The sequence below is a fragment of the Podarcis filfolensis genome (assembly GCF_964270895.1).
Source record: "Podarcis filfolensis genome assembly, chromosome: 5".
In the NCBI taxonomy this organism is placed as follows: domain Eukaryota; kingdom Metazoa; phylum Chordata; class Lepidosauria; order Squamata; family Lacertidae; genus Podarcis; species Podarcis filfolensis.
The window spans coordinates 22,328,791-22,347,113 of record NC_139608.1 but is presented as its reverse complement, the minus strand read 5'-3'; the positions used below and the strand labels follow the sequence as shown (position 1 = coordinate 22,347,113).

Genomic DNA, 18,323 nt, shown 5'->3' with positions numbered 1-18,323 from the left:
TAGACTCTGTGGTTTAACCCACAGCGCCACCCGCGTCCCTTACTCATGACTTAATTCTAAAAGGTCTCTTTGGGAAAGGTTCAAGTCACTTGTGGATCCGAAAGCCCCCATCCACACATTTCCGCGCGCTCTACCCGGACGCTCCGGCGGGGCAGGGGGCTGTTCACATGCCCTCGGCGGCCCTTCCCGCGCCTCGGCTCGGACGCCAGGGCTCAGCCCTTCGCATGCAAATCCAAGCGGCTGCTGCCGGGACCTTGGCAACGGCCGCGGCGCCATCTGGCCGTGCGCCCGCGGGGAGGCAGCTTCGCCTTTCGCCGCTCGGCCGGACGGCGAGGGCGGCGCTAAGGGCAGCGGGGAGGCGGCGCTAAGGGCAGCGGAGGGGGGCCGAAGGTACCGCGGCGGCGCTGGGCGCGCGAGGAGGGACGGTGGCTGGGGCGGGCAGGCAGGCAGGCAGGCAGGCAGGTCAAGTTCCCGCCGGGCGGTGCGCTCTGGCTCCGCGTCGGGACTCCCTCGCCGCCTCAGTCCTGGGAGAAGGAGACACGGCGCGGAGGGAGCTTCTGTTTTTGCAGGTGGGGCGGACGGGCGCGCCGACCGAGAGCGCCCTCGCCTTGCGCGCGCGCCGAAATGAGGTGAGCGGCTGCGCTTCGTTCGGGTGGGGCGCTTGGCGGGAAAGCGCCGCGGGGACCGTGCGCTCGGTTGGGACCTCCGTGGCACAGGCAGGGAGTCCCGCGCTCTCCTCTCGTACCTGTGGAAAAGAAGAGAAAAGTTTTGCCTTAGTTGAGTTGGCCGCTCTTCCCAACTCCGCGCCGCCGTCGCCACCTCGGTGGGGAGTTCGCAGGAGCCGGGCGGGAAAGAACATACAAAGCCCGCGAGAATGCTAAGAGAAGGGGGCGGTGGGAACGGGGCCAGGGGCTCTGCATGGAAGCTGAGGAGAAAGGCGTGGGAATTCCAGCAGAGCCCGGGAGGTGAAAGAGCGCGGCGGCCTTTCTTTACTTTTATAGAAAAAGGTGTGATCTCTTTCATCTCGGAAGTCTTCAAAAAGATCACAGCGCGCGAGGAAGCCCGCATGCCAATAGCCGGTGACAATCCAGTTGAGGGGACTTAAGTGGCTCATAACTCCCTCCTCGCCTCCGGTGGCGGGTAGTTTGTTAAGGGTTCACTTTTGAGGAGGACAACTCCGTGCATGGAAATAAGCCTCGCGGCATTTAATGAGCTTTCTTTCCTCTTCCATATATGCACTCGGAGGAAAGAAAACCCCTTACATGCTGTGAGGCTAATTTCCAAGCAAACAGGCACTCAGGATTTCTGCCCGGGGCTCAGTGCGGGGTCTTGCTTCTTAGGAAACGGGCTGCACGGGGACTGTGCTGTTTAGCTGTTGTTTAGGAAAGGCACAACTTAAAAATAAATAAATAATACCCAGCACATTAGTTTTGGTGCGAGTTTTCGAAGGCAAGCACTTGCTTCGTCAAAATGCATCAGTAGGAGTTGGCTTGCAGAAGTTCCTCCTGTGTTATAAGTGTCACTGCACTTCCTTGTTTTCTTATCAGGTTGGAGATCAGGCTTTTGACCTGAACTTGATCAAGGCAGGAACTAAGGAACTGTTCCACTCTGTTCTCATTTTAACTTCTGCTGCTTGGCTATAGGAGCCTCATTTGCAGTGTCTGGAAAGCCTTTTAAAGACCCGGAGGAGTTTTGGAGGTAGTTTCTGATGTTCATGGTGGTCTACTGATCTTTTATTTTTATTTTTTAAAAGCATTTTAAGTGTGTCTTTGGACCCCAGCCCTAGTTTTTAAGTAGCTCCACCCTCCCTTTCCCCCCAGTCATCAATTCATGACCTGGGTTTGCCTCCAGCTGCTGGGCTATTTTCACATGTGTTAAATGGGTTGATGGTTAGGAATGCTGAGTGATGGAATAGTTTTGCTTGTTTCACCATGTGCCCAGGCCCTGGTTTGTTTGTTTTTCCCTTGTGCAGACTCCCTCCTTGCACCTTACCCCAAGATGCACCTATGGGCCATAGGTGCATGTTGAAAAAAGTGAAATGGATTGCATGCCTGCTGTAATCTCACTCTGCCTTTAGAACTTCATAAAATACCATTCAGAGTGCTTTAATTGCAGGAAATATTCTTTGGATGGCTTTGATTGTAGGAAAGATGGAGAATTCTTTATCTGTATGATTGATGAAAACTTGTGTGTGGCATGGCACATCAACAGAAGTTGGTCCAACGAAAACAATAACTTTACATGTTTTATTTCTCTTTCTAGAACCACCGTGGCAGCAACCACCTATACTAAATTATTCTTGGCAAGCGTTCTAGTTCTGTAATTGAATAGTTCCTCTGCTTTGTTGTTCAACAGCTAATGTACATGTAGGATAAGAAACTCCCTACTCTGCAGGTTTTTAAAATTAAGCTGGACCTTGCACTTGCTTTAAATGCTTCCACCTCTTTAACTTTCACCACATTGCCAGCCAAATGGTGCTTGGGTTGCTTAAACGAACCATGGTTAAGGAAGGATGCTGGGTTCAGACATAATGCTATGCCGTGGTTAAAACAAACCAATATTTCTAAGCCAACAGCAAACCATTGCTTCCGATTGTGGTTTGTTGGTAGAAAACAAATCACATATAAGATGCTAGGTAGGATTCATACCTAATTGTAATAGTTTTGTGTTATGTGCATATCAGGCTACTGAATGATTGAAGTTTTACTAGCTTCTGTTTTCTTGTTAAAAAGGGTTGTCTGCATTCCTCTCCCGATGTTGGGTTGACCATCGCCCTTGGTTATGGACAGCCCAAATGAAGTGGACTTTTCCAACAACAACATTGCACCATTGTGGAGGAGGAGGTCAGCCCACCAGACCCATTTGCACACAAAGAACAAACCCAGGCCTCAGTCTTACCAGAGCTCCACTGGGGTTCTCTTCACAGATTTCCCCGTGGAAGACAAGGATACGTTTACTTTAACTCAGCCTGATGAAACTATAATTACTTCTCTGGACAGCAGATCCATTCAAAGGAGCCCTTTGCTTTTCAGCTGCGGCCTTGGTTCTGTGCCAAATGGAAAGGTTCGGTTTCCGGAACATACGGCTCTTTCCCCTAGGCTTTCTGACCAGTCACCCCAAGTCCTGAAAATGGTTTCAAATAATTCTATAAATTTTACAGCCAGTGGTCCTATAAATTCAGCAAGCAGCAAGCTAGCTCACCCAGGGAGGATTTCCAATCGAGCAGCACTTTGTCCAGAGAAGGAACAAATTGTTTTCTCATCAAGCCTTGGATTGTCGCCTACGGAAATCGTGCATTCGCCAAATAACAACACATCCACCGCCTCAGCATTGCAACCCAGCCAGCTTCCTAAAAGCTCAGAGAAGGCATCTGTTTGCCTGTCTGCTCCCTTGGAACAGCAGCATCTGCCTCTCCAAAGACTGCCGTCAAATCAGAATGAGCTTGCAGAAACGCCGCCCGTGGTTCTGAGTACGCACAGTCCTGCTGCGTTGAAAGTGGGGAAGCAGCAGATCATCCCTAAGAGTTTGGCTACTGAAATAAAAGTAACCAACAAAGCTAATAGCCAGAATGTGGAACCAAGCAGGAGGGCTATCAAGGTCCGTAGCATGGTGGAGACCCTTGGGTTGCCTTTGGTAGCTGGTGGAGGCGAAGAAGCAGAAGCGGATGTGGACAGCCCAGGGATGCTGAAACGTAGTTTGAGGTCTACTTCCTATCGGCGGGCCGTTGTGAGTGGCATTGACTTTGACAGCAGTGCCAGTTTTAAGACAAAAAACAGAATGTCCCAGCCAGTTCTGAAGGCGGTTGTGGAAGATAAGGAGAAATTCTCTAGCTTAGGAAGAATAAAGGTAAGGAAATTGATGAAACTTGCTTTGTTAATGAGTTGCAATGATATGTAGGTTTTTAAAATGGAAAAAAATTCTGTTTTATTTGTATGCAAAATTTGCATCCCTGCTACCCTTCAAGCAGTTTAAAGTAGTATGTTAACTTCATACCAACCCTGTGATGTAGGTGAGAGAGAGCGATTTGCTCATGGTAAATTCAGTGGCAATCCATCCTACAGTCTGCATTTATGTTTAGTGTGTTGAACACACCATCAAACATGAAGGGAAGATGCAAGTCTGCAGACAGCAATTATGGGTTGTATCCAACTAAGTTCTGTTTGGAAATCAATGGACCTAGGTTGGTCATTGATTTCAATGGGTCTACTCTGAATAAAAGTAATCTTGGATGCAATCTGACTTTTCCACAGGAAACGGACATACTTCAGGTGTAGAGCATATGTGAAGGTCCTGTGAAGGTTCTGTCAATGGTATTTTTAAGTAGGGTTGGGAAAAACTCCTGTTTGTCTGAAAGCAGCTTCCATTCCTTACCAAAAATACTAAGCAAAGTGGCCCAGTGATCTCACTGTATAAGGCAGCTTAGTGTTAAGTTTGAGCAGGTTGTCAAGTTTGTATCCCTCTGAGCTATATTGGGTCATTGGTATGGTGGAGAATATTGGCAGGTGCAACTCTCTCTGGACAGAATAATTGCCCTCTCCTTCCCACATATGAACGAATTATTCTGATCCATGCTGGAAGCAGAATGGGAGATTAAACCACTCCATAGAAGGGTTTATTGAATTCTAAAGGAAAGTTGGAGGCTTTGTGGCAAGGAGGGGTGGTGCGTTCTCCAGGGTCAGCTCTGTATTGTGACTTGTGTGTTTTGCTGCTGTGTGTGTCCAGCTGCCTTCAGTTTATCAGCACCAGCTGGGAAACAAATGGGCACTTCCTTTTCTTCCTGCATAGTCTTCTCCATTCAGCACTTGAATGCTGTGGTTCTCAACTTTGCAGCAATGATAGGAACAGAAAGCAAACAGAACTTAAACATGAATGCCATCTTCTTAGAGTGCGGGAGATTTTTTGTAACATTTTTATCCTCTTTTGAGCTGTAGTGTAATTGCAGCATCAGTACCTATTCTGTCAAGCCAAGGAAGTTCTTTGACGTAATCAGGCTTCCTCAACCTCGGTCCTCCAGATGTTTTTGGCCTACAACTCCCATGATCCCTAGCTAGCAGGACCAGTGGTCAGGGATGATGGGAATTGTAGTCTCAAAACATCTGGAGGGCCAAGGCTGTAATATGACCCTTTGAAATTATTTCTTAAAGGGGGACATTAAGATGTGCTGCTTCATTTGTGAAGTTGGTGGGAAGCCCCTGGCTAAGAAACGCATTGTGAATTATTTTTCATACACAGGGGTTGACTAATCTTGGCTGGCTTTAGTTATTCAACTGAAAACTAGTTGTCACCCGGAACCCCTTCTGCTCCTGGCCTTCTGCGGTGTGTCTGAAATGCAGCAGGCATTGGAGCTAGGGAGAGAGGGGGGCATTTTTGCTCAGTGCTGAAGCAAGGAGGGTGGGTAGAGGCTTTCTGTCGCTCTGGCTATTGTACTGCACTGGGTCTTGCTTGGTTGGACTCCTCTATGGAAGTGTGATCTATGTAACTGCACTTCAGTCACACTTCTGTGTGAATCAGATGGGTCAAGTACAATGACATACCCAAAAGCCGCTTTTAGGGGCAAGAGAGGCTGGCAAAAAAGGTGCAGGTACTCTTCTTTCTCCAGTGCATTAGCCTGTGCAGACTGAACAGGCAACACTGATCTCATTGGCAAGGACTCCTTGGAACTGTTGATTGGGGGACATTGCAGGGCATAGATGTGCCCAGATTATCTTACCCTTTAAATCCATCCTGTAGACAAAAATACAGAAACAGGAATCAATAGCTGCTTCTCATCCATTAAAGGTAAAGAGACCCCTGACCATTAGGTCCAGTTGTGACCGACTCTGGGGTTGCAGCGTTCATCTCACTTTATTGGCCGAGAGAGCCAGCGTACAGCTTCCGGGTCATGTGGCCAGCATGACTAAGCCGCTTCTGGCGAACCAGAGCAGTGCACGGAAACGGCGTTTACCTTCCCGCTGGAGCGGTACCTATTTATCTACTTGCACTTTGACGTGCTTTCGAACTGCTAGGTGGGTAGGAGCAGGGACCGAGCAATGGGAGCTCACCCCGTCGCGGGGATTCGAACTGCCGACCTTCTGTTTGGCAAGTCCTAGGCTCTGTGGTTTAACCCACAGCGCCACCCGCGTTACTTACCGCTGAATACAGGTTTGTCACCTGTACCCCACTTACCACATCCCTTTGTATGTGAACAAAGGAAATAATTCGATGTGCAGGCGGCATTTCCATAGTACTGCTTTTGCACCTAAGCTAAACCATTGAGAAGTCTAATGAGGAAAGTTAGGTTAAACGTATGTAAACAGCAGTTATGTATAAGCAGCATTTATAGTAGTCATTTTACTCTAATGTCTTTGCTGAAGTAGAATGCTTAATTTAATCCCCATTTTAAATATGTTTGAGCCTTGCAGCCTGATCACACAGTGGATTTATGTCCCAGGTAAATGTCATAAGATTTCAGGCTTAATTATATTGTGTCTAGATAATGATGCATTAAGATGCTGCTAAAGGAATGTTTAAGATGATGCGGAAAACTTTGATTGCCTGAATGTGTCATAATTTTGATGTTTTTAATTTGCACCCTACCTTATGGGTCCTGGATACCTTTAATAACAAACATTTGATTAAAATTTCTGCAGGGTGCCTTAAAATTGCACAGTGAAGCACTCAAGGGCTAACCATAATTAGGGGTCCTGCATCTAAACACACGCCCATGTAGCAGAGTGGACACTTAATTATTTTGCATTCATTGTGATATACATAGTTGGTTGTTTTCACACTAGCGTACACCTATTTAAGTGGACTATCTTGTGAAGTGGCCATCAGCAAAACATCTATAAACCATTGCTCAAGAGTAGCCTTTCTTAGCCTGGTGCCCTCAAACACTTTGGAATGCAGCTCCCATCATCCTTGACCATTCTGGCTGGGGTTGATGGGAATTGCAGTCCAGTGGCATATGCAGGGCAGCAGATTGATGCAAAGGCTGCAGTAGAGGAAACTGTTCTACAGCAAATGGGAGACAACCTTGCCTGCCTTAGACAAATGCCATTGACTTTAAAGACTGTTCCAAACAAATGACGTCACTTGCATGTTTACTAAATGGAAATATTTCTGTGTTGTTTTTTTTAAAAAATGGAGTTTATTCCATTTAGAGATACAAAATTCATTACTAAAATGCATTATGTGATGTAATCTGGTATACACGTGAACCTCCTCCATTTTCAGATTTCTATTAATTTTAGTGAAGATAGCAAGAGCGTGTACACATTTCCCCCTGAAAGGGTCTAATTGAGGGCCACAACTTCCCAAACATTATAGACCTGTTGATGGCTGACTTCTGACATGACTTGATGATCCATCCTTTAACAGGAAGGGAAGTGGCATTTCTTAAAGTAAATAATTTGATGTATCATATTTGAACTTATTTTTATGCAAAGCGTAATGAATTCAGTTTTTTTTTGGGGGGGGGGTAGTTTGCTACTTGCTGAACCTTCTTGTTTTCACTGGTTTGCTTTTCCTTTCTCTCTTCTCTTTTAAAATAATCTTAGAAGAAAATGCCAAAAGGACAAGGGACCTTTGATGGAGACGGTAAGAACACTTTTTTGGACAATTTGGTGTGAAACCTCAAAAAAGCATGTATGAAGAAACTGAGCCAAATGAGTTGTGTGTTTTAAGCAAAATCATGTACAACTAAATTGTCTTTAATATGGGTTTGTTGTTGTTTTTAAAATGTATTTATTTATTTAAAAAAGACCTCCAATGAATTCAGCTTGTTGAGGGATTGTATGCACCTGCAGAGTTTTCCAACATTGTATTGATGTTTCGGAAGGTTGTGATTGTGAAATCAACTTTTGCAAAATAGGCAATTTCAAAAGTGCCCAAATTTGTGTTTCTTTTCCTCTTTCATCTCTCTTGTCAAATGTTGCAGTTTGTTGTTGATAGTTCCTGCTTTGTGAATGTTGTTGTTCAATGTTTTTGTTGTAAGTTGGCTTAGATAATATGATGCAGGCAGTCTTAGAAACCCGGATAGAAAAGTTAGGAGCTAAATGGCACTTGGGACCTGGGTTGTGGGTGCCAAAACAGAATGTCTAGTCGCCATTGGCAACACTTTTGATTATTTTGATAAGAATAAACTAATATGCAATTCACATAAGTGGCAAATTGTTAATTTCACATTTTGTAACAGAAATTGTTAATACATCTTTAATTTGCTGTTTACAATAAAAATATTGGCACCGTACTTCAATTTTCAAAACACTCTACTCTTTATTGTTAAACTCCTTAACATATTGTCTATCCTTAACCTATACTTCGAGGCTTCAAAGCACATACATTTCAGTAATCCTTGAGTGTCAGCCAGGCACAAAAAAATGGTGCCCAGACTTTTAGAGGTGAATCTTTAGGTGCTAAACTGAACAAATAAATATCACAGTTGCTTCTTTGTAAATACTGCAAGCCATCAGTCTTGGCTATAGTAAAATACCTCTGCATTAACTCCTCCCCCTTGTTGCATTTGCCCTAAAGTCTATCATGAAGATCTGTTTGCCATCACCATTGCCTCTTGCTCTTCCATACCATTTCGTTGGTCATTTCAGGTGGTATTCAGCTAAGTTTTTCTCAGAGCAGACCCATGGAAATTAATGGACCTAACTTAGTCATGGCCATTCATTTCAATGGATTTCCCTCCCCCGAGAAAAACTTAGTTGAATACCACCGTTTGCTTTTGTTTGTGGGCTGGACCTATTCAAGAATTTCAGGCATAGTGATGGCTTACTTTTCAGAACTTTTACCTGTGCTATATTTCACTCTGGCTCTGTCACAACTTCAACCAACCTGTTTTTCCTCATTCAACTTTCAGTATCAATTTTGATCTAGTTCCTTCTTGCAGTGCTTCAGTTCTCATTACTTTGAAACAACGCCATGTTCCATTCTATGATGTTAATCAACTGGTAATGCCATTTGGGCTACTGGACAATGGTTCAGTTGTTTGGCAGAGCCTTTAAGCCAGTGGTGTTCAAACTTTTTTCAAAGAGGGCCACATTTGATGAAGTGAAAGGCTGTGGAGGCTGACCATAGGGCCAACCAAAGTTGTTGACCTTTTTTTAAGATTTTACCCCAAAGTTGCTTTTTTTAAGGTTGGAGTTGTTGAGGTTTTTTTAGGATTTTACCCCAGGAAATAAACTATATACTGCCACAGGGGCCGGATTAAACTAAATGGCGGACGGGATTAGGCCCCCAAAACAAACTTTGGACATGCCTGCTTTAAGCCATTTGCTGTTTCCAGCATTATATATTTATGTATGATACGTATTTTCCGACACTTTATAATTTTTAGGGTGGCTTTCAAGCTAAACTGTAAAGGGCACAACAGCTGGAAACGTGACATAGGAAACTGAATGAAGTGAGTTTGGGGAAACTCAGCCAGATGGGCAGGGTATAAATAATAATAATAATAATAACAACAACAACAACAACAACAACAACAACAACAACAACAACAACAACAATAATAATAATAAAAATTACTGAGAGGGTCAAGTTCAGTTGCTGCCTCCACCCAACAAAGAAAACAAATAAAGGGAGAGCAGTGATGGATGAAAACACACATATCCTCATCTTATGAAAAAATACTGAGAGGTAGCTCCTACAGAGTCCACAGAGGCTTACTCCCAAATAAATGTGCATAGGATTGCCTTCACACCTGCAGCCTCATCGACCACTCCAGCCAGGGCGGAGGGTGGAATGCAGGCAAAATGCTACTTCAGCTATGCCATCCTGGAACTGATGTAGCATCAGGTCACAGTGCCATCAAATGATGGCACTTGAACTGGCTCAGAGCTTCCCTGCCACTGAAGCACCCTGTTTTGAGGGCTAGTGGATTTGTTTGTGGGGTGAGGGACCAGTGCAGTGAGTGGCTTAGGGATTTAAGTTGCAGCCTTAATGTAAACTTATTTGTTCTTACTCAGGATATTCATTGTAAAGTTAAAAACAACAACAAGAAGAACTTGGTTCTCTTTATAATCTGTACCCATTCCATTCTTTGGCCATGTCTTGTCTTCCAACTTTAAAACTGTTTCATGTGGCGCCTTCTGAAGTTACCACCGTTGTGGGTCCGTATTATGCCTCAGAACAGAAAGCGTCATCATTCCCTCTTGTATTTTATTCTTCAGCTGTTTTGTCGCCTTAATATAGGGGCACCTCAGGCCTTGGGCCTGAATGTGGGCTTTCAGGCCTTGCTCTTGGGCCTTGCGACTCTCCTCAGGCCTTTCCCACTTCCTAGGCTACACCTCTCACCAGTCCTGCTCCATGCTCTCCTTGAGTACTGTTGAATAGCAGGAATGAATTTAGGGTAATGCTTCCTGTTTGCCTGGATGCAGAGAAGGGGCTGGAGGTAAATGTAGAAACCTCTGGCGTGGTTGGCATGTAGCCTACTATGGAAAAGTAAGAATCAAACTCTCGCTCCACCTACTTGGCTGCTTTCACCACTGGCATGCAGCCCTCAGAAGCTTGCATATGAGGAACTGTGGCCCTAAGCCTGACAGAGGTTCCCCACCTCTGCTTTAATATATGATGGCAGCGAAAGTGTGAAAACCCAGTGCTAAATTCAATCCTTTTGAAGACCAGATGTTTGGAACCAAACCATGGGCTTAGAGGATTATTTTTTTTTTAATTTAAAAGGAGAATTGGCAGTAGTTTAAAGCCCTCTGACTCTTGTTAGCAAATGACAGTAACTTCTATGTTGCATAGGGTGGAGGCCTTGCTTCTGTGACCAGAATGGTTCATTAGTGGTAAGGGTCTGAAACCACAAGGAGGCGTTTACAATAACATTTTCTTGCTAGTAGTGCTGAGTTCTGCCATAGAAGAACTTGTTATTATCTCCTTGAATATAGGCAGAGAGTAAAAAATTAATTGTTTTCTCAAAGTTTTCATGTGCAGAAAATTTTAACTTTCCTCTGACTGGATACTGCATCTTTTTGATATCAGTATTTATGATTAGGAAGCTGAGTCAAGATAATCGGTTTACCTTGCTGCGCTAACTGGCATTGGCTCTACATGGTTTCAAGCAAAGGCCCTCTTTTCAGAGCTACCTGGAGATGTGAGGATATTGAACCCACATGCAGAGCAGATGCTCTACCGTTGAGCTATAGCCGTTATTCACTGTTTATGGCAAGTAGATTGCCTTGCTGGTGATTTTATGGAAAAGCAGATGAGAAATAGAATTAAGTACCTTTAGTTATTGTTCTATCGTAATTGACAGGTTAAGGTGTTTTAGACGTAAGGGCCTCATTTGGACTGCCAAATTTTAGCTTTGAAAACTAAGATATGTGTGAATTTTAGGCACCTGTAAGCAGGGGCGGAGGAAGGGGGGTGCGGTGGGTGCGGGCCACTCCGGGTGTCACCACTTGGGGGGTGACAAAATGCCGGGCGGCACTCACCGTGGGGCCTGCAATACGCCTGAGCCACGTGTCTCTCCTGGGAGAGGCGGTGGCTTGGGCACGCGCAGGCTCCGCGCTGCCCAAACAGTTCGCCTGCTGCCTCCCCCCTCCAGCTGTAGGGTAGCTGAGAGGGAGGAGGCAGGCACATTCCGGAGGCCCCGTGGTTTGCCCCACCCCTATGGGTGGCTCATTCCGCCCCTGGGCTCGCCGCCCCAGGCACACGAGCGGCTTCCTCTGCTGCTGCCTGCAAGCAACCCATTGTTCTACCCGGACACTGAGGTCCAGCGCCGAGGGCCTTCTGGCGGTTCCCTCACTGCGAGAAGTGAGGTTACAGGGAACCAGGCAGAGGGCCTTCTCAGTAGTGGCACCCACCCTGTGGAACGCCCTCCTACCAGATGTCAAAGAGAACAATAACTGCCAGACTTTTAGAAGACATCTGAAGGCAACCCTGTTTAGGGAAGCTTTTAATGTTTGATGCATTACTGTATTTTAATATTTTATTGGAAGCCACCCAGAGTGGCTGGGGAAGCCCAGCCAGATGGTCGGGGTATAAATATATTATTATTATTATTATTATTATTATTATTATTATTATTATTATATTTTCTCCTCCCTTCATGCATGTGTGTGGGTATACAAGTCAGCAAATTTCAGTTAACCAGTTCTGCTCAAATTGGGAAACTCTGGTTAGTGGCTTTCAAACTTCCCTTTCACTTCAATGGAAGAGGCTTGATAATGTGTATAGGCTTCCTTTGCAGCTTACAGAGTTGTCCCTCCGTTGAAATGCGTGGAGAAATTCTTTGGGGAAAGGGGTTCCTTATGCATTTATTGCATAATCATTTGGGATGCTGGATAAAAGACTGAGAGGTCTTCCAGCATGAAGGGCAGTGGAATGCCTTCTTTATTATTGTTTATTGAATTTGTATCCAGCCCTTCCTTCTGAAGGGTGGCATAGATTCCAGGCACGGTTCTCTTGCAACCTCCCCTTCCAAATATCTTGTATGTCAACCTTATCTCCTTGACTCCTAACAAAATAACGGAACAAGTTTTAAATACTTTGAAAACAGAACTCAAAAGCTGCTTTGAACTTGCAGTCAGAATGAATAAATGAAATAATAGACGAAACTAGATTAAGTTAATATATTCAGTACAGTGGTACCTCTAGTTACGAACTTAATTAGTTCCAGAGGTCCGTTCTTAACCTGAAACTGTTCTTAACTAGAGGCGTGCTTTCGCTAATGGGGCCTCTTGCTGCTGCTGTGCTGCCAGCACACAATTTCCGTTCTCATCCTGGGGCAAAGTTCTCAACTCGAGGTAACTCTTCCAGGTTAGCAGATTTTGTAACCTGAAGCATTTGTAACCTGAGGCGTTTGTAACTTGAGGTACCACTGTTATATATACTGGTGCCAGAATTCAGGTTTTGCAGTTTCATCTTTCTGGTAGAGAATTTTAGGTGCTTAGGCCTTACAACTGCTAGTTTTCATTTACGGTAACACTTTCCATTTGATTATGCAGCTAGTGGTTTGCAGCAAGTTACTATGAGATTAATAAATTATTGGACCATTAACTTTCTTTATTAGGTTACTATATTATCTGCATTTAAAATAAAATCAAGGAAAGCTGTATTTAATAACCTGTGTAAATTATTCAGCTCAAGCAAATGCACACCAGGTTGCTTATCATGCATATTTTTTGGGGGGGTGTGTGTTTCCACTATCATCTGTGGGGCAGGGGGAGAATAAATGTGTGGCATCAAAGTTTGTTTCCTGGGAATTTCCCTGAGATGTTATCACACTCTGCATCCACATGTTTCAAGCCCACCTTTACTGTCCTGAGGACTAGAGTCCTTACTTAAAACGAAATCTCTGCTTTTTAATTGTGTGCTTACTTAGAAACACCCAGAGCCTAGTTTATTAACTAGTTAAATCAGGTGTCCTTCACCCTAACATTTCGTATTCTATTAAGCGCAAGCTCTCAAATAATAAAAGTGTTTCTGGTTTTTCCTTAACAAAGAACACAGGCTATTATTGAATTCGGGTGGAAGGCATCTTTTTGGTGGTACAGTGATCTATTGTTACTTTAATATGTGCTATGCTCTCCCATTGTCCTGAACAAGCCTCTATCTTTGTCCGCAGAGTTTGAGAGGCATATTCATAATAATGTTACTTAGAACCTTTCCTTAAATCAATTTCTTTTTCGTGCTATTGTAGAAAATGCTGTGTTGTATCAGAACTACAAAGAAAAGGCTCTGGATATAGATTCTGATGAAGAGGTAGAATTGAAAGAACAGAAGTCAGATGAAAAAATAGTTATTCAGTACAAACCTCTGAGATCAACATGGAGTCAGTTGTCTGCGGTAAGTGTCATAATGTTAAATAGCCCGAAGCCAAACTGGAATGCAGCAGTGCTTATAAGCGAGTCTCTTTTATCTCCCAGTGTCCTTTTCAACCCAACATTTTATAGCTTTTCGTTTGCCCTCAGAACTACTTCCTGAAGTGAAGTGTTTATGGGTATGCAGCTAATACCCAATGGTTGTAATTGGTAAAGAGGTACAGCTGCTAGACTTGCATTCCTAATTTCGTTTGCCTTATGGGTTATTTTCTTTTTTATGCAAGCAAACCACAAGTCGCCAACTGTGTTAGGACTTCAGGATCCCTCTGCTTTGGAATTTAAATTGCAGGGAAGGGGGCAACCCTTACAGCATGTTCAGTAAAATAGCCATATGGAGAGAATTAATGAAAATAAGTATCTTGAAAATGGAGAGGATAAGCAAAGAGGCTTGTTTATTCTAATGTCTTTCTGCGGGAAATTTAGGTCTCACAACACGCCAGCACAGACAAACACTGGCTCTCTGCAAATCATAGTTTGTAATACATGTATGTACCAGAGTGGAGCCATAGCAATAGCCTCAAAGCAGCAGCAGCAGCTTCACTGTGTAAGGATGGGGTGGTTGGGACTACATGGGCCTTGACCTTTTTGCCACCTTGCCCCTCTGGTAAGCTGCAGTGCTGCTAGGAGAATATTTCTGCAGCTCCACCCCACCAGGTGAGTCACTTTCTTATCTTCTCTGTCTGCTGGAGGAGGAGGAGGAGGAGGAGAGAAGAGTGTGTTCAAGCCTAAGGCTGCTTGTTGGCATAGTACCAAGCAATATTTTAGCACTGTGGTTGGTACTTTCACGTGGCTGCTCATCAGACCATTCCATGGGGATTGGAATTCTGTAATGGGAAGCAACCATGTTATATCACCTTGGCAGGCTCCACATTACTAGAGCAGCGTGGGAACTGACCATGCTGAAGCAACAGCCATGCCACTTAAGGCAGAAGTCGCCAACCTTCTCTGAGTGAAAATTTGCATGCTAGAGAAAACGTTGTGGGCATCATTCTGCCCCCACCATCCCAACCAAGCACACACCACAATCTATTCCACTGTCTAAGGCATCTTTCAAGCCTAATTTCAGAGGGGTGGAGGGGACCCTGCAGGTGCCGAGGAAGACCTTGGTTGACACATGTGCGGTTGCCACGTATGTGAACCCAGTGTTGAGATAATGGCATTAGAATTGCACCTATGATAGGCTAGAGATATTAGCTTCCCTGCAGTTTCACAGATAAGGAAACAGTTAAGCAGAAGAAAACTGCAAGAGGTCAAAGTTCTCTTTTTTGTTTGTGTACTGTAGTCTGCTATGGTTACAAGTGCAATTTAATTAAACACTCAAGAGGTTTGTGGTTGGCTTCTTGTATATGATTTTAAAACTTTGCAACAGCTTTTAGCAGTAAGCATTTATTCTTCTTATTAAAATAAGTGAATGCAAGGAAAGAACAGGTTCACGACTTCACTCACTGTGAAGAATTGTCCTCAGTTTACTATTCAAAGTTTTTTTAAATGGTGGCAAATGGCTATATTTAGTGTGTCTTATTTGAATTATTTGATATAGTAGAATTTCAAGGAAGGAATCGGACGGGGATAAATTACATGAATACTTGGGAACCCATTCAGTGATGCTTGGGGGGGGGGGTTCATTTTATATCATGTTTCACAGTCAGACCTACACAGTGCATGATACAAGAAGCCACATGACAGCCCACAAGTCATGTTTTGTGGACTAAAAGGTGCCTGGAAGTCTCTCCCATCCTCTGCACGCCATTCTTACAGTTTTAAGGCAAGGACTAAAGCCAGAAGATTTGCTGAGATTTTAGTTTGGCACTATATACAGCTGGTAGAGTGCATTTTGGTTTGGTGGATCATAAATTCTGCAATAGGTGTAGTTGCTTGGAGCAAGATCATAAGGCTCCTATGTTACTGAGATGGAAAGGAAAGCCTCAACTCTGCATTGCACTGTGCATTGACAATTAATACAAAGCGCGTGATTTTGTGTGATCAGCTGATGAGCGGAAACCCCCATGTGTTAGGGCAACTTCTCTTGTGAAATGACATGTTAATGTTGTGAATGAATGGAGAAAGCAAACTGTTACTCATCGGTTCATAATAAAATCTGGCCTTGGTCAGACCACACCTGGAGAACTGTGCCCAGTTCTGGGCACTGCAATTTAAGAAGGATATTGACAAGCTGGACAGTGGACAGCGACTGAGATGATCAGGGGTCTGGAAACCAAGCCTTATGAGGAATGGTTGAGAGAGTTTGATATGTTTAGCCTGGAGAATAGGAGACGGAGAGGAGATATGATATCACATGATGTCACATGGAAGATGGAGCAAACGTGTTTTCTCCTGCCCTGGAGGGTAGGACCTGAACCAATGGATTCAAGTTCCTAGAAAGGAAATTCTGATGCAACATCAGCAAGAACTTTTTGACGGTAAGAGCTGTTCGACAGTGGAACAGACTCCCTTGGGAGGTGGCAGACACTGCTTCATTGGAGGGTTTCAAGGAGATGTTGGATGGCCATCTGTCATGGATGCTTTAGTTGAGATTCCTACATTGCAAGGGGTTGGACTAGATGACCCTTAATGTCCCTTCCAACTCAAAAGTCTACAATTCTATGAAAATGTTGCAATGAAAACATTGGGTCCATTCGTTTCAGTGGGTCTACTCTGAATAAAAGTTAGTGGAAAACAACTTAACGATATGCAAATCATTTGTGTGCATGTGTGCAAATGTAAATATTTTTTGGGATCCTAAGAACTGCAAGTGGACTTCTGCTTCTGGAACAGATCTTTATAGTCCGTTCTCTACTACAGTAGCATAATTAATGCACTTCCTCCAAAAAACATCAAGGGGCTTAATAGGAACAGGATGTGCGACATGAGGCCTGCGTATGGAGGAGGGGAATCTACTGAAATTAGGACCTCACCCTAGTTATGAGCAGATGTGTCTTTATTTAAAATAGTTTAGTGTTTCCTTTAAGTGAGGTGTGTGTGTGTGTGTGTGTGTGTGTGTGTGTGTTTCCAGTTAAAATACAATGCAGTACAGCTACAACAATAAAATATCAAAACCTGTGTAAATACACTGCACATGGCTAGCATTCTAGAGGTGTGGTGCCGCTACAGAAAAGGACATTTCCCTTGTGCTCACCGATCTCAATTGATCTCACATAAGGATCTCAAAAGTATTAAAACCAATCTCAAAGTATGGACAGGGTTGTATGGGTGGAGGCTAACCACTCGAACCCAAATCTCTTCACATGTTTTACCACTGTGCTGCTGTTTTCATGCAATATGTTTAATCTAGCTGTTTGCTTCTCTCTACTTAATTGACTTGATGGAAAAAGCAGCATTGAATGGGAACAGAAAGTCTTTTGAAAACAATTCCGAGGCCTCTGAGACATGATACAGTTAAAGCGTTCCCTCCCCACCCCACTTTTTAAAGCCCTCTTTGTTTACAGTTCTGTGGCTATAACTGGAGAACTAATAAATGCTACTATGCTCATTCACAGTATGCAATAAATGGAGGATAACTTGTGTATGAGAGATTACATGAGCTGTATGTCTATTTGGGAAGTGAAGGGGAAATGATATTAGAATGTTTTTAAATGATGCTGAACGTTAATAGCTTCAGTTGAGCGACCAGTTGAGCTAGAGAGAACTGTGTGTGATACTTACACTCGAAATGGGGAAGTGAAAATACTCCACAGTATTAAGTTGAAAGGAACTCACTGGGCTAGATTATAAACAGAACTAAAATGTGTACTACATTCCTGTGATTGGACTGCAATTCTATACCGAATTTCCTAGGAGCACCAGTGGACTCAGTGGAACTTAATTTTGAGTAAACTTGTGTTGTAATACACTGGCAAACTCAGTTCTTTTCATAAGAAAAAAAATAACTATGTAAGCTCCCACTCCTTTTCAGTGGATTGTATTCAGCTAACACTGAGAGTCTATGGGTTATGTCCCAAGGCACCGTGTGTGTTGGTGAAATTGTGTATACAGTCATACCTCGGGTTAAATGTGCTTCAGGTTGAGCGTTTTCAGGTTGTGTTCCACGGCGACCCGGAAGTAACAGAACGTTCCGTTACTTCCGGGTTTCGCCATTCGCGCATGCGCAGACGCTCAAAATGACATCATGCACAGAAGCGGCGAATCGCAACCAGCGCAGACACGGGTTGCGTTCTGCTCAGGATGCGAACGGGGCTCCGGAACAGATCCCATTTGCATCCAGAGGTACCACTGTAATTGAAACCCATTGAAAAAGCTGGCAAACACCCCACCTCCCTTCCGCCCTTTTAGCGATGTTTCAGTGACATCCTTCTGACATTTCCAGGTCACTTCTGGATTTGGCGTGATGTGCGTATACACAGTCACACACGTATTGAACGCATGTCAGTGGGGTGGGGCGGGGCCTGCCTGTAGAGTTGTTGAAATTAATGTACCTAAGTTAGTCATGATCATTTATTCCATTAGGTTGGCTCTGAGTAGACGTTAGCTGAATACCTGGTGCTTTTA

General features: G+C 44.0%; 1 protein-coding gene across 5 annotated transcripts in view; it reads left to right on the top strand.

Moving 5' to 3' along the window:
- Positions 1-368: 368 nt before the first annotated feature.
- The window catches only part of ARHGEF26 (Rho guanine nucleotide exchange factor 26), a 72,153-nt gene continuing 54,198 nt past the window's right edge, over positions 369-18,323 (top strand). Inside the window, exons 1-5 of one of the 5 annotated variants that reach the window (XM_083613225.1) lie at positions 437-629; positions 1,548-1,698; positions 2,733-3,846; positions 7,539-7,578; positions 13,637-13,782. In XM_083613225.1, coding sequence (XP_083469351.1) covers positions 2,782-3,846; positions 7,539-7,578; positions 13,637-13,782 — 1,251 coding nt within the window. In that variant the 5' untranslated portion in view covers positions 437-629; positions 1,548-1,698; positions 2,733-2,781. Of the gene's footprint in view, positions 630-712; positions 1,008-1,547; positions 1,699-2,732; positions 3,847-7,538; positions 7,579-13,636; positions 13,783-18,323 lie in introns of those variants that run through there. The other 4 variants (XM_083613224.1, XM_083613226.1, XM_083613228.1 and 1 more) reach the window with 4 other exon arrangements.